The sequence below is a fragment of the Hylaeus anthracinus genome, unplaced genomic scaffold (assembly GCF_026225885.1).
Source record: "Hylaeus anthracinus isolate JK02 unplaced genomic scaffold, UHH_iyHylAnth1.0_haploid 2, whole genome shotgun sequence".
In the NCBI taxonomy this organism is placed as follows: domain Eukaryota; kingdom Metazoa; phylum Arthropoda; class Insecta; order Hymenoptera; family Colletidae; genus Hylaeus; species Hylaeus anthracinus.
This window is the reverse complement of record NW_026534838.1, coordinates 6,879,787-6,894,330: the sequence shown is the minus strand read 5'-3', so window position 1 is coordinate 6,894,330 and position 14,544 is coordinate 6,879,787. Positions and strand designations below refer to the sequence as shown.

Here is a 14,544-nt window from a genome sequence, read left to right as displayed (position 1 = left end):
CCTTTATTTGGCCACGTGAACTGCAATCATTCCAAACTAGGTTGCTTCTTCACTGCAGAGACTGATCGGACTAAACTTTATCGTAACGAGCAAACGGAATATTTTAACCCATATTTGACGGAGTCGTAACCACTAGTCCACACGATGTATCAATGATAATACTGTATGATCTATTCCATTCCAATTAATTGGTCTGGGGCGTGGCCAGGAGTCGGTGATTAATCTTAACCGTAAACGGAGAGACTAAAGAACAATATGTTGAAGGGAGACCGAAGCAGGAAAGGGAAGGAAGAGGTAATTTGTTCGATCGCGCACAGTCCAGAGAAGGACGGACGCAAAGGTCTGCGGTTATGGGTCACGGTTGGCTGTGCATTACATCCAGGAATCATCCAGCAACCCCTGTCGAGGTTATTTCCACGATGATCCAGCCCTCGGTGTTATTTTCGCACGGGTTCACGCCAGATTCCGCGTAGCTGAGATGGATTAAGGATTGCGCGTCCCTTGTCGTCGAGTTAGGCTAATAGAAAGAAGAAAGTGGTTCCGATTCGACTGCTTTCTCTGGTTTAGATGTCCGTTTTCATGGCTCGTTGCCGACTACCGGTTGCACCCCCACCGATTCGTCACCCTCCGGAACCGTCGATCCAGGGAATGATTTATGAGGCGATAATGGCGGTGTGTCCGTGGTCGGAAATCGTACAGTTGGTTTTATCGTCGAGTTCCACCCTTTCGAGTATCGTTATTACGACATTCGACGTTTTATCGGCCAGTTGGCGTTTGCTCGCGAAGCTCGTGTTCCGTTCTTCCGAAGTGTGACGAGGAGGCGTAAAAAGATTTATGGTTTAAAAATGAGTCAAGCTGCGAATCGAGAAGCTTTCGAGGGTAGAAGGGACCGCTATCCTCGCATGGCAAACAATCCTGGCAGTGGGTTAACAATTTATTCTAGCGTAGAGGTATTCATCCGCCTGTCGCGCGGTCGATACGCAAAATAACGAGGTGATTGCCGACGATATCATTTATTCCACGATCACAGGATAAGATATTACAAGAATAACCACTTACCGGCATGCGATGCATCCAGGATGCACGAAAGCGGCAGCAGGAAGCAAGTCAGCGCCAACGGCCACTTCATCTTCGAATCTGCAACAACAGAAACGGGAACTATTAGTTACTAAACACAATCGCGTTATTTAGATCGTCAGAAAAAACTCGAGAGATGAATTTTAGAGCTCTCTAAATTTCCTCGTTCCAATTGCACCCTTCCAGCGTATTCGAGACGTTAACACGGCATATAAAAAGCCTTCGAACAGAATTCCAACTACTTCCGGAACAGCAGCGATGAATGAAACTAGCTTAATCGACTCGAAATGGCGGAAAAGTAGAGTGGTCGAGCAAACGTCGAGCTAATATCGACCTAGGCCCCTGCGCTTACTCGGTTTGTGTAGTTTGTCGTGCGGACCCTCGCGAAACATTGAGAAAGAACACACTCGGCACGAATTAATGCCGCGTGTTCTCGTTTCGAAACAACGACAGCCCACAATTAGGGGAGGGTCCGGCGTGTATTACCGGCAAAAGTGTTCGACTAATCCTTCTTTCGCTCGACCGGTACCGGATATCGATGGATGCGCTCCCGGCCACGGCAGCGGGGAAGACGGATCGCTTTCCACGCGGTAGAAATTCGACGATCGATACCGTTCGAATTTTTCCGATGGTCCTGTCGATATCCGGGAGATTCGACGGAGCAAATTCAGAGACGGTTCGAGGGTAATTTTGTACATGGTATCGATGAAGAGGACACTGGAACCTGGAGGAAGTAGAGCGCTTTTCAGATCGGGGGTAGTCAGCGCGTATCTCGTTAAAACAAGATAATTATGCAAGATAATTATGTAAAAATGACATAGGTCGGCAGGAAGCAAATACGTTAAGGGTAGCAATAATGATTTAATTCGATTTGTGATGCGAAGGCAACCCACGATCGACAGAATTCAAATTTAATTCATTTTACGCGAGCAAAGCCCTCGTACAGAGATATCTCGAAAGCCACGTTCCCCTAGTCCTGGCGACGCAGGAGACATGATGCTCCTGGAGACGACAATAGATTTACTTCCTAACTATCAACTACAATTCCTGTTACATCGGTACACAACTTCCAATTCCCAACCCAATCACCCACCAGACTATGTTCCGTTGGGAGCTGAAAAGAATGGCCCTCGGGCCGTACCATGAGGTGAGGATAAAGCATGTCGACTCCGTCTGTGGGCTGTGTTTCATTATGTCTGGCTTGGTAGCTACGCGTTAGGGAGGAGTCGCATTCAACGTCAGCCAATATAGATTCAAAATTCTGATCAACGGAAGTTTCATCCTCCTGTAGGTATGTAGTATCGTAAACGCAATTCGAGGTTGTTTTAAGCCAGATTGTAAAACGAACTCTTCGAAAAGTACCTCGACCCCAAGAAATCGATCATCTTGGCGCGCAACTTTAGAAGTCGCAGTAGCAGCTAAGACACGTCCGTGGCCAAGCGAAAGAAGCCCGGTAATTTGCTTCCAGTGCACGCGGAAGGAGAAAGAAAAAGGGTGGTGATCACGGGCGGATTAAACAACGTGCAGATTTTTCGAGGAACGAAGCAGCAATGCGGAAACCGGACGTCGGCCGCGCTTCTTTGGCCGTGCTCCGCCGGCAAGAAAGAACAGGCTGGGCTAGGTAGGAAAGAGCTAATATCCTCGAGGAACAGGAACCTTTATTTTTCTTTATTAGCCCGGTAACAATGGCGGAGTACGCGGCGGTGTCAATGGTCTGGCTTTTCGCAAGCTCGAGCGAACCTGCGAGCCAGCCGAGCGGATGGGACGGACCGCATCTGCGGATTCCCCCGGCCGTTGTCTGTGTCGGGGAACAAGGAACGCGTTCCTGGGTATGCGTTCGAAAGAGTTGCGAACGAGGGAGGAGAAGGATTTCCTTGCTGGGATCACGGTGACCAACGCGCCACGCGCCAGACTATTGTTTCTCAAGGAGTTTCACCGGTATGTGACGTTGGAAAAAGTGATTCTTCTCTCAAGACATTCGGAGCACCTTTCACCTGAGCCCGTGGCTGTCTTGACGTTGCTAAATGTCAACTCTGAGCAACAATGCGAGTGTTCTTCCCAAGTGTCAACCCTTAAACTTCGAGCAGAGCAAAAAGAGAGGAACGAACACGTGCCCAAGATAGGGTGGAAAAAGCACGAAGCGAAAGGACGAAAACGGAGTGGGCTTCGAGCGCGACGAAGAGGCAGCTAGAGCCAGTTTGAAAAATAGAGCATGGAAAGAGCGGAGACTTTGAAGAGAAACGGGGAAAAAGGAGACGCCCCGAATGTATGTAGGATAAAAAACGAGAAAGGGAGCAGCCAGGCAACAGGGACAAGAAGAAAAAGAAGGCGGACGATGCTGGCTAGAACAGAAACAGACCAAGGAAAGGAGAGAACATCGCCTCGAGCGTCTCTTCGTGCACGCTCGCCTCCTGCCTCTCCGTTTCTTCCACCTAGAGGGACATCCCCTTTCCACGTCGTCATTCCAGAACTCTTTCGTACTCCCTCGCGTGCCAAACTCCACGCCAGCTCCTCTAAATAGCCACGTGACGCTGCCAGCCACCGTATTACATTCCATAGACATCGACTCGGTGCTGCGCACACCTACACACCCCTGCACACCCCTGCCGACGTTCCGTTCATACGCGGAGAACTACAAGCCTCGGAGTTTCTGATCGTGACGAGCTCCCTAGGACGACTGGGAAGGTAGTTGCTGCTTTCACTGTACACCCAGGGTTGGATAGATTTTTTTTTTCTGATCGTGGCACGTGTGCACTTGCATCTGGTCAACGATTAGAAGACTCGAATTCCGGATTTACACGTTGGAAGAAAAATAGTACTTTTTGTTTGATGGGTAGATGAAACCGGTAATGTTCGTATCGGAAGATGATACGCGGGAAATGTTTTACTTCAACTGTTACTTCCGTGCTTCGTAGATGGGAATCAATGAAATCCGAATAAAACGGATAAACGAAGCTCTCTGTAGAATCGAGCACAGATTCGTTCTTGCTTAAAAACTGGTAGAACCGAAAGGATCGATACCTTCTGGAACGAATCTCGTTGTATGCCAGGCAATTCCGAATTGGCAATTTTCAAATGCATACCAACTATCGCAACGAGGGTGGAGGGATGAAACTCACCGTACAAATTTAATTCCTCCGCCTTGAGGGGTTTAAAAGTCGCGTTCCCATTCGATGCAAAGCCGCGCATTTATATGCATGCGCGCGGAAAGAAGTGCACTGGAATACGAATCTATTTGTAAGGTATCCTGAGGGACACGGTATCGTATAACGCGGCCTCCCGTGTCGCCGATCCCATAATCCAATGATACACCGAGCATCCAGGTGGTTACAGTCTACATTATGACACGCGTCGGATTATGAGCACTGTTTAATGTCTCCAGTGATACAGGCGATTGTTGTAACGCGCTCATCGCGCTTATGATCATCACGCTGGAAAGAAAACATGTGCATCCGGTGAATTACACGCGGGGAATTCATGGAATTTATCTTCGGTACCTTCTCCTACAAGTTTCTCTTCGTGACGTTCCGTTGTTCATGGAGAATCTGCTGCGCGAGTAAATAACGCGAAGCATTGTTTTCTGGTATCTACCAGCATCTCGAGATCCTTTCTTAGCATTCTATTGCCACGAATGCTAAGATCATATTGACTTCGAAAATGAAATCTCTAATTTGAGATTCGAGAATGAGGTCACCTTTGCCTGAACTAACATTATTGCTGGTGATTGAGAGTCCCCTCCCCAGCTCAAAGGGTTAATCCATTTTCGGTCATTTCCTCTCGCTATATTTCACGAGGGGTGCAATGCTTCGAGTAGATTGAGTCGCGTTAAAAAATCGAGCTAAAAAGGATCGCTACCTTTAACAAATTTGCTTCCTGCCGACCAACGGCGTTCTTACGAAATTACCTCGCGATTGGTGGCCAGTCGGAATGGCATTAAGCGACCAATTACACGGGCTGCACTCGTTCAACGACGGAACTACAAACGACTAATCCGATCATGTTTGATACCAGCAGCAGTCCCACTCGTCGAGCACTCTCGTCTCGTGATTCGTAATCGAATAAAGTACACTGTTTACATGCGATTTTCGTGGAACGTTTAACCGGTAATTCGCGTTTACGCGGCTTCGGCCATGAAACTCGAGTGGCAAGGGGTGGAAGCACGAGACGAGGCGAGTTTAATTCCTGAGTAATTACGGGACAAGGCAGAGATAACTCGTTTCCGAATGCTGATGGAGTAGTCCAGCAAAAAAATTCATTGCAGATGGAACGAAGGATTCTCGATCTCTGCAGCCCTTAATAGCGATTGCCAAGTCAGGCTGTCGACGTTTGTATCTTCCTGGATCGAAGAAAATATTGCTGCGACTGTATTTCTTAGAGTATCAACCTTCTAGGTCCTCAACCTCCGTTACAATGGAAATTCTAAGGCGTATCCGAGTAATATCTCGGCGAAAATTAATAATATTCGAACAGGACTTATTTGATCGTCTATTTGCCACCACGGCTACGTCTCATTACCGTTGGAAATACACTACTCATCCGCGGCTCGATGGAAACCTCCATTAATTTTAACGATGACGGGCTGTAATGATTTCACAGTGACGTCAAGATTCAGCGAGCATTCCGCTACGTATGTCAGAAAATTTACGCTCCAAATGCAAAATATTTCCACGAAGGCCGTAATTCGTAAGACACGATGGCCTAATAAAATGAATATTGTATCATCTATGAATATGTATTCTTCATTTTGCCTATCCTACTAAATAACAGTAAATGTAATTCGTACTCGTTACTTTTTCATTCCTATAGGCGCGTTAGCAGTTAATTTTCAAAATTTCCGAACGTTGTCTGTGTAATTCTCTCGCGGCACGCGTTGACGCAAATATTGTCAAGTTTTCGTGTTCGGGTTTGAAAAACGTGGACAGATTTCGCGAACGTCGAGAGAAGAAAGCAAGATTTACTGTCGTAGCAGCGAAAACAACGCGGCTTATTTTCCCCGGGGGTGCACGTCCGCATGCGTCACAGGACGTCATACTCGCAGTGTGCAGGGGATGTACAGATTGAAATCCGACCATCGATCGAGACACGACGAATTCCACGATACCGGGGCGATGGCACGCACGGAAAAGCCTGGGCTGGCTCCTGCTAGCAGAAATACCGAAGTGTCACGGGAATCCCGCATTTTTTCTCCTCCGATATGGAGCATAGCGATCCGACCGGCACGAACGGATAGATATTCAATTAATCTTCGCCCGGGATCGATTTAAGCGATATGCCGTGTCCGCGCTTGTGCTCCTTCCGAGGGCATTTTTATCGCGTGTAATGCCCGCGAGAACCGACCACCGCGCCGTGTCGAATATTTCAACCCCTTGAAACAGGAAGCCTTGGACGCGTAAAAATTATATTCGACAATCTTTTCTCGAAAACAAATGATGGACGATCTGTTCGCTGGGAATTATTATACATATATGCATCGAATAATAATTTACTACATTTTTTTAGTTTTGTTGGGTAACAAGTTAAAATTCTGTGTCAAAGGTAAAGGCAGCAGGAATGTGGACAAAAAGAGTTTTACGAAATGAACGTTTCCAAACAATTCGTAGCACGCGACGTAACATTCCAGCCGTTCAATGGTTTCCATTTTTCGACTTCCTATTCAAGCAGGCTCGTTCGCTTTACTATTTCGTGTAACGGTAACCAGTGCAATTACACTCGGTCGGTCTTCGTATTTATATTCTCCTTCTAGACGGTTGTAAAACAGGAATACCATTGTACGCTGGAACAATACCGAAAGAAATGCCACTTGAAAGTGGTTTCAAAGACTGGGGTCCCACAAAAACGTTCATTTTTTGTCTGTCTCAATCTAAGACTTCCTCCAGGCCCATGTTCCAGAAAATAGCTAACTTTCCCACTTTTATGCTATTTACGACATTCTTCGCCATTTTTTAGCCCGTTGTCTTTTGTCCTGAAGGTTATCTTAAGATCGTCCATACTTATTTTATTAGAAAATTAAATATGCCAAATTCCTATACCATAATTCATTTCGTTTGGAATCGGAAATGCGTCACCGTTTTATCGCGAATTCTTCGAAAGGGACAAGAAGAGAAAGAGCTGAAAAAATGATTGTGTTTCCTCAAAAAGCGAACGGCTGGCAAGCATATCTGGAGCCCATGTGCATTCGAACTTTTGCACCTCGACAGAATGAAAAGAGGTGGGAAATTTGCAAACGGTGAGAGGTTGAAACGATTTCGCTCAGAGGAGCCTGAAACGCGTAAACGCTCAAACGGAGGACGCTCAACCAGGGCGCCGTAAATTAATTCGCGGCAGAACGACGCCAGCGGAAAACGGTTTGAAAAAAGCCGGTCTGGGTTATCCACCACGGGCCCGGAAATATCCGGAAACGCGAATTTTCATTGTGCCCCGGGCGAGGGTATCCGGAAACGATAACAACGAGTCACATAACCGTGCGGATAAACAATAGTCGGCAAACAACGAGCGACAGTTCTGCATTTCACGAGCTCATCATGGTCCGCCAATAATGGACGCCCGACCGGAACGAGTTTCGACTCTGACAACCGAGGGAATGACGAGTGGGAAAATGTGCTCGCGTTGAAGATTCCTTTCTATGGCTAACCACGCAAAGATGGCAACATTTTTCGCTGACGCTTTTTCCTATGACACTAAAGAGTACAATAGAAAACGACCCTTGACGGAGGTTTCTGCCTTTATGGGACCTCCTCCCATCTAAATTTAAAGAATGTTGGAATACGCTTAATACGCATAAATTGCAAAATTTTACCGACTTCGTGATCTCCTAGGTCAGCGTCCCGATTGTGGAACTAATATTTGTGATGCATTTACCAAATAACAGCATATCGCCACCATATGTATCTGTGGATATAACGAAATTCTCTTTTCGTTAAGAACATGTGGTAACGAGGGAAATGTTTTGATTAATTGGAGAATTGCAAATCATAGCATTAACGATAAAATGAATTATGATGACCAAATTCTAGATATCCCGTGGGAACGAATGAAAACTAAATGAAGCCGAAGCCACGCCGTTATTTGCTCGGAAAGGGGAAATAGTATTAAATAACTCAGGCTCAGCTACAGCAGGCTCACTCATGCATACTTAATTTCCAAAACAAACTCCAATTTGTGACGAATGCGATAGACAAACTACAACGGAACAGATTATACTCAATCGCAATGGATACTCTGCATCCCGAAGTAAATATCAGCTGGTGACAACTACCGGATAGGGAATCATTGTAACTATCAAACGTTACGAAATTAAAAAGATCCATAGCTTTATCTCATTAAAAATTCCATCCAGAATTTCGTGTAACGCAGCTATCTGTTCTGGTTTGCCAAGAATCTCAACTGTATTTATTTACTTCGTCGTCTACATTGCCTCGGCATCGTTAAGCAGCATCATACTCCACTGTAATTCAACGTAATCCAGCTAGTCCCTAAAAAGATCCACCGCCGGGGAGCCGCAACTTTTTTTCACGCAGGAACCATATTTATCATGGTACCCATATAATTATAATACCCATAATGGAGCGTACAGGTGTAATCCCTTGGGAGCAGAAAAAAGATCGGGGCGTAACCGGAGAAAACGAGGAACAGCGTGCAGACTCGTTAACTGATAATCGATAATCCTCATCTGGCTATCTCTCCCTGACACGACAGAGAAAATATTGATGCGATCCAACGAGTATTGTGCAGCGATATTAAACCTTTCCACGGGACTAGTGAACTTTTCGCGACAAGCAGACTGTTGCGAATCCATATACAGTTAACCCCATAAATATTCGTACCTTCTATGACTATTAGAAAAAACCTGCATAAATTAAATGATAGGTTTGATATCGTTTAATTTAGGCGGATTTCTTGAATAGGTAGAGCACCTAAGAAGAACAAGTATAACACTATTACAACACCATATTACAATTCCTGCAGCAGTACATACAGAAGTAGCAGGAATACTTTTTGAAACGTTATTTTTAAAGCACTGTTTTCCCTGCGAAAGCTCGGCGTACTTAAGACGCAGCAGACGTAACCCGTGGAATTCATTATGTTTCCAAGTTCAATTTTCTTCTAAACGTGACTTACTTAAGCCGCATTAAAGGCAACTACCGTAACTGAGCACAAGAGATACACATTCAACCCACTCATACTCGATTGTACCACTCGAAATTAAACTCACTCCTCAACACTCGTGCCAGTCTACTTTTCATGCTAACTTCTTCTTATTCGAGGAATGAAGTTCACAGTAAAATCTACAAAACGAGTACTGTGCACACAAGGATTAACGGACTAAATTGAATTAATTAAAATGCGTACGATAGCCTGAGAAATGTAAAGCAGCTACCTTTCTCTTCCTCTTACTTTTTTTGGCACGCGTACATTTGGTCAAAGAGTCGAGAGCATAGTTTATCAAACATTGTACTGCATCTTAAGGACGTTAATTCAGTTGTTGATGTTCATGGGCCTGGTTGAAGGGTTCTCGAAGCGATCATTCACAGAAATTAATTGTCTGCATTTTGAACTGATAAGTGCCGCTTGCGATACGTCTTCATTCTCAAGCAGAAGGGCGAGTCTGATCGATGAGAACTAATTTACCGTTTCTCTCCCTTCCTCTCTCGACGTGACAGCTCCGAGAGTCTAGCTCCATTCGATCTTCGAGTAATACCAGGATTAAGGATAAGTAACTTCGGCCGAAGTGTAATGGAATCTTTACGGGCAACCTTATGTCCGCTACATGGATCCGATTCGAGGAAATATGCTTGCAGGTAGATCCGGAAGATTTTAATTCCAAGTTTAAACGTTTGGAATTGTGACACGACGTCGGGTTAAGCCCTTTCGTAATTGAACGTGGAGCTAATGCCGTGGAAGCTTTACGTTCAGCAGACAGTACCGTTGCGCGGCATTGAAAAATGATTACTCGAGACGAAGTGCTTCGTGTCTTGCGGTTAATCGTTCCAGGGCGGCCAAAATGTATGCCTGTGAAGAGTGTTTTGCGAAGAAATGTGTCGGGAAGCGTCCAGTGTCACTGCGTCGTCCTATGGAAAACCGATGTACTCGACGAGCGGGCGAGCTCTGCTATCGGCAAAGCCGATCGTTAATCCGAGCGATCTAACTTACAAGAAGTACTTTCGATGGCACTCCCCGGAGCGTTGAAAAAGAGAACGAGCGCACCCTCGCGATACATCATGGCGTAACGTTTCTGCTCAGGCGGACACACCTGCACACACGGGCACACGCCACGGCTGGCTGCCACGCGAGAATAATTGATCGAGGTATTTATTGCCGCGAGATGAGACACAGCGGGTAATTCGAGTCCCACGATCACCTAGGAATCCTATTCACGCACACGCCTCGAGTGGATGTTGCACAGGAGGGAGAGTGTAAGTGGAGTGGCGGATCGGCTGACGGGATGCACACGGAACTCGAGAGGATTTGCGCGCGATTGTACGCCTGTTGTCCTCGTGGCTTCATACCGATACACGTCCGTCACGTGTTGGCGTTCCATGAGGAGGAACCCGTCCTGGACGAGGGGTCACGAATAAAGGGGAGGAACGAAAATTCTATGGGGTTGGGGGGGCAGGTTCGTGTTCATAACGCGACCCCGTATCGGTTGATCCAATTTCACTCCCCCTGACACGGTCTACACGCTGCCTATCTGTGTGCACGATTACATCCAATCGATGATGTCTCGCCTAACCTCTTCCGCGCTAGTGTCGTGTACCCTGGTGGACTTCCAAAGGACGACACAGCGGGGAGAACGAATGGTTTACTTAATTGTTGGAGTCTTGGCTGGTTCCGAGTTTGCAGGGATGGAACGGATTTGCATGGAGTTGTGCCGTTAGTTTGAAGTTAGCTTCTCGACAAACTGCAATATCCACTGTAAACTGACTACAACCTAAAAATGGGTCCAAGGGCACAAGACAATCGTGTCTTCCGTCTAAAGAAGACGCAAAGCGATTCACCGGCGATTCGAGGGCTTACAAATGATATCGATATGTATCCATTAAGTTCTCCCCCATCCCCTTCTGTATCAAAGTAATGTTTAGGGGGCGGTGGTTGCCAAGCAACCGGATACGTCGAAAGGACAGGACGGAAGTGATCGCGATCGACTAGACAACACTTACAGAGTTCGTGTATCTATTGCCCTCGTTTCGCTTCCCCTTCTAGCGCATCCCCTTGGGGAATGATCTCCGTTGAGGGACAGTTCGTGCTTGACCTTGGACATAATCCTCATTCTTTTGGCGAGGCCGACGCATCCATCTTCATGGGAAACTCGCCGGGCACAATGTCAACCATTTGTCTCCGCTTTTCTTGTCGATCACGAGGACGATTCGAGTTCGTTATCCAAGGGGATGATTACGAACTGTTCGCATCACGCAAGATGATCGAAAAGGATAAGCATTGGAACTTGTATCGAGTACCTATTCGACTAACCCGAAATCAGTTTGTTAGAGGGATATCAGGAGCAAAGGAGCCCCAACGGGGCGCCAAAGGGCCTGTTTTCCGCGAAGGAAATGCAAATTGACGTCGTTTAAATAAAGAGACTCGCCGACGCGGCCGAACTCGTTTCCAGGTTGCTTCGGTGACGTATCACCGAGCAACGTTTTCGGAGGCAAGCGCGTAAAAATAACCTTTATTACGTTATGTAATCAGTTAGTAAAAGCAATTCCGCTAAAAGCCTGGGGTGGCCCCGTAGCCGTCGACTGCTTTTGCATAACCGCGACACAGCTCGGCGTTCCCTCTCTCAGTTTGGCAGCAATTACTGTCTCCCTGTTTTTCGAGGTCTTACGCTCAAGATAATAAGCGTTACGGGTAAAGGAAGTTCTTAATCTTCCGGGCGCGGCCTCGCTGCAGATTTCAAATTGAAAGTTTACGGAGGAACGCAGCCACGTCATCCACTTCCAGCTGGCCAGGAACGTTTCTTTGCCCGGCACGTTTCGAATTAACTTAATTAACTCCTCCGGTCTCGGTGATCCTGAAAAATAGCTCTACCGTAGGACGCAAGTTTCAGAAGGTGGGCGGAGACGTCGCGTCGCGACGACGCGAACACTGAGCTTTGCCATTAAGAAACCTGGTAGCGTTACGTTTTTCCAACTATACTCCGCCGGTGATTAACAGTTTTGCGTTTTTCATTCCTGACGCGAGCGTCTGTTAACCCTTCAACAGGGGGAAATTGGATCACCAGCCATGTCTGACGGTTCACGTGTTGAAAGTAGACGAAAGACGCCTTTTACGAGTGAGTATTCTTCGCTAATTGTAAGATATAGAAATGTTAAACAGTTTTGCGTTTTTCATCCGTGACTTGGGCGTCCGTTAAACCTTTGATTGACAGAAATATACTAGACGATTAAATAAATACTGCGATTATTAATCGATTAACGACTCGATAGCGTACATAACACTCCGTCTGCATCATTGAGCACGGAACAAGTACGGATCGATGAAGCTACTCTCCACGTACACTGGCTGCAATTACTCAACCGTTATATTAGGTAGACTATGACCTGATAGATTACTCGACGGATTTGACCCTTTCAAGATTTAATAGTGATTTATGATCGTCTCGCTGTCTTTTCCTTCCACCGTGTCTTTCCTTTTGCCAAAGCCCTGCATGCAAACACTCTCTGTTTCACTTCATCGTTTCTCACAGTTTGCTGGCCGAGAAGTCAAGTGAATCTTGCTCCTCTCGTTATTAATGCAAACCAGAATCCTTTATACTTCTCGAACCTAGTCGATTTATCGTTCTTCTCCGTACAAACATACAAAACGAGGCGTTCGTATCCTTGGAATCGTGCGTTGAAAATTCCGTTTCTTACACCGGTCAAAAAAGAAACTAGAAAACAGAGAGGCGCACAGCGCGGAAAATATGAATTACAACATTTTGTTATCAAGATTTTTATGCAAATGAAGAAATCCACGAGAACGGAGACGAGAATGTAATTTCCTCGCAGCGGAAAGTGCTTTTTCCGGATACCGGTTCGCCTCCTACCATCTTGTTTTTTTTTTTTTTTTTTTTTTTTTGTAGAAAAAGACTCGCCTCCTCGCTGCGAGCGAGGCATTAATCTTTTTGACGTCGGTGATGCAAGTATGAATACCGAGACATCCATCCTTTGAGGTGAGCGAAATGCATTTTTATGGATTAGTCACTCCCGAAAATGAGTTCCTTGCTCGTTAAGTGACCGAGACGAATAGAAAAGTTTACATATCGGCTAAGACTAGATCGGGTTGACGAGTAAACGTGATTATGTAGAAAATGAGAAACTAGCTTCTCTTCCCCGTAATTATTTAAGTAAACGCAACACCGAGGGCTTCCCCTCGGGACAGCAGTGATCAGGAAGGGAAGAACGCTTTCGTTTAAAATTGCTCCACAAAAGATGACTCATTTTTTTTGCCGGCGAACCCCCCAAAGCCCTTATGAAATTTAAATAACACCTTTCATTCGTTATGCACTGCGCAAGCACAACGCACCGGTGTCCAGGATTGAAAATACGTCGTGTACCGAGGACTTTGCGCGCAAAGATACGATATCTCGCGCTCTTCCTCGCTCTCATGAATATTTAAACTGGATATTAAAGGCGCAAAATCACCGCGCGGCCACCCTTCCACCCCGGCGACTCGCCCCTATCGAACGACCCTCGCCACGAATTTCGAGCGTATCGATCTCTGCGGTCCTTGAATCACGGCAACGTCAAGAACATCTCGACGTGGAAGAGAGGACTTCCGGCGACGTCATCGGAAGTTTGAGAGGACCGAGATCTGCGCTAAAACTTACTAAACATCTAATCGACTCTTTCGAATTGGGTGGGTTAAAAACTGTCCCAACTTTGGTTAGCTTTTCATGCACACTTTTTACGCATATTCTCCAAATAGCAGTATAATTGCTAATGGTTAAACGATTACTTAACGGTATAATCGACCAATCAAGAGGATGGAAGCTTTTTGGAGGCGACAGGTCGAGCCGAATCCTCGTGTAGAACACAAGCGGCTGCGCGATACACGCAGACGTCCCGGCTTTTGTCATCCACTGATTACTCGAGATGCTGCTGCATTATTCATTCGGTCGACTTGGCGATGTTCAGTTAACAACGCTTCCATGTGTTTTCGCCGCGTGGATCGTCAGCCTACAAAGACGGAAGCTAAGTCGACGGATATTTTGGTGGAATATCGAGCGTGTCGAAACTTTTAGAAGCCCGGGGCGCGCGAAATTCGTCTTGTCGGGTAGGGAGAAACTAATACAGCCACGTAAAATCTTCGCGGTTCTGCGAAGTTAGGCCGTGACGTGCTTCGTAATCGATCGTCCATTGTGTTGGGACCAACTTGGTCTCGGCACGCCGTTCCTCGAGACAATTAGCTATGGATTACAGTTGCCTCGCCTACGAAAGAACCAGAGTCAACCCTTAAATCTAAATTCTTAAGAAACATTCTTTCGAATAC

The 14,544-nt window shown here is 46.2% G+C and overlaps 1 protein-coding gene across 4 annotated transcripts in view; it reads right to left on the bottom strand.

The window, feature by feature from the left end:
- The window catches only part of LOC128892926 (uncharacterized), a 211,412-nt gene that overhangs the window by 98,192 nt on the left and 98,676 nt on the right, over positions 1-14,544 (bottom strand). For all 4 annotated transcript variants that reach the window (XM_054153580.1, XM_054153579.1, XM_054153582.1 and 1 more), the window contains one exon: positions 1,060-1,137. In XM_054153580.1, coding sequence (XP_054009555.1) covers positions 1,060-1,129 — 70 coding nt within the window. In that variant the 5' untranslated portion in view covers positions 1,130-1,137. The remainder of the gene's footprint in view (positions 1-1,059; positions 1,138-14,544) is intronic.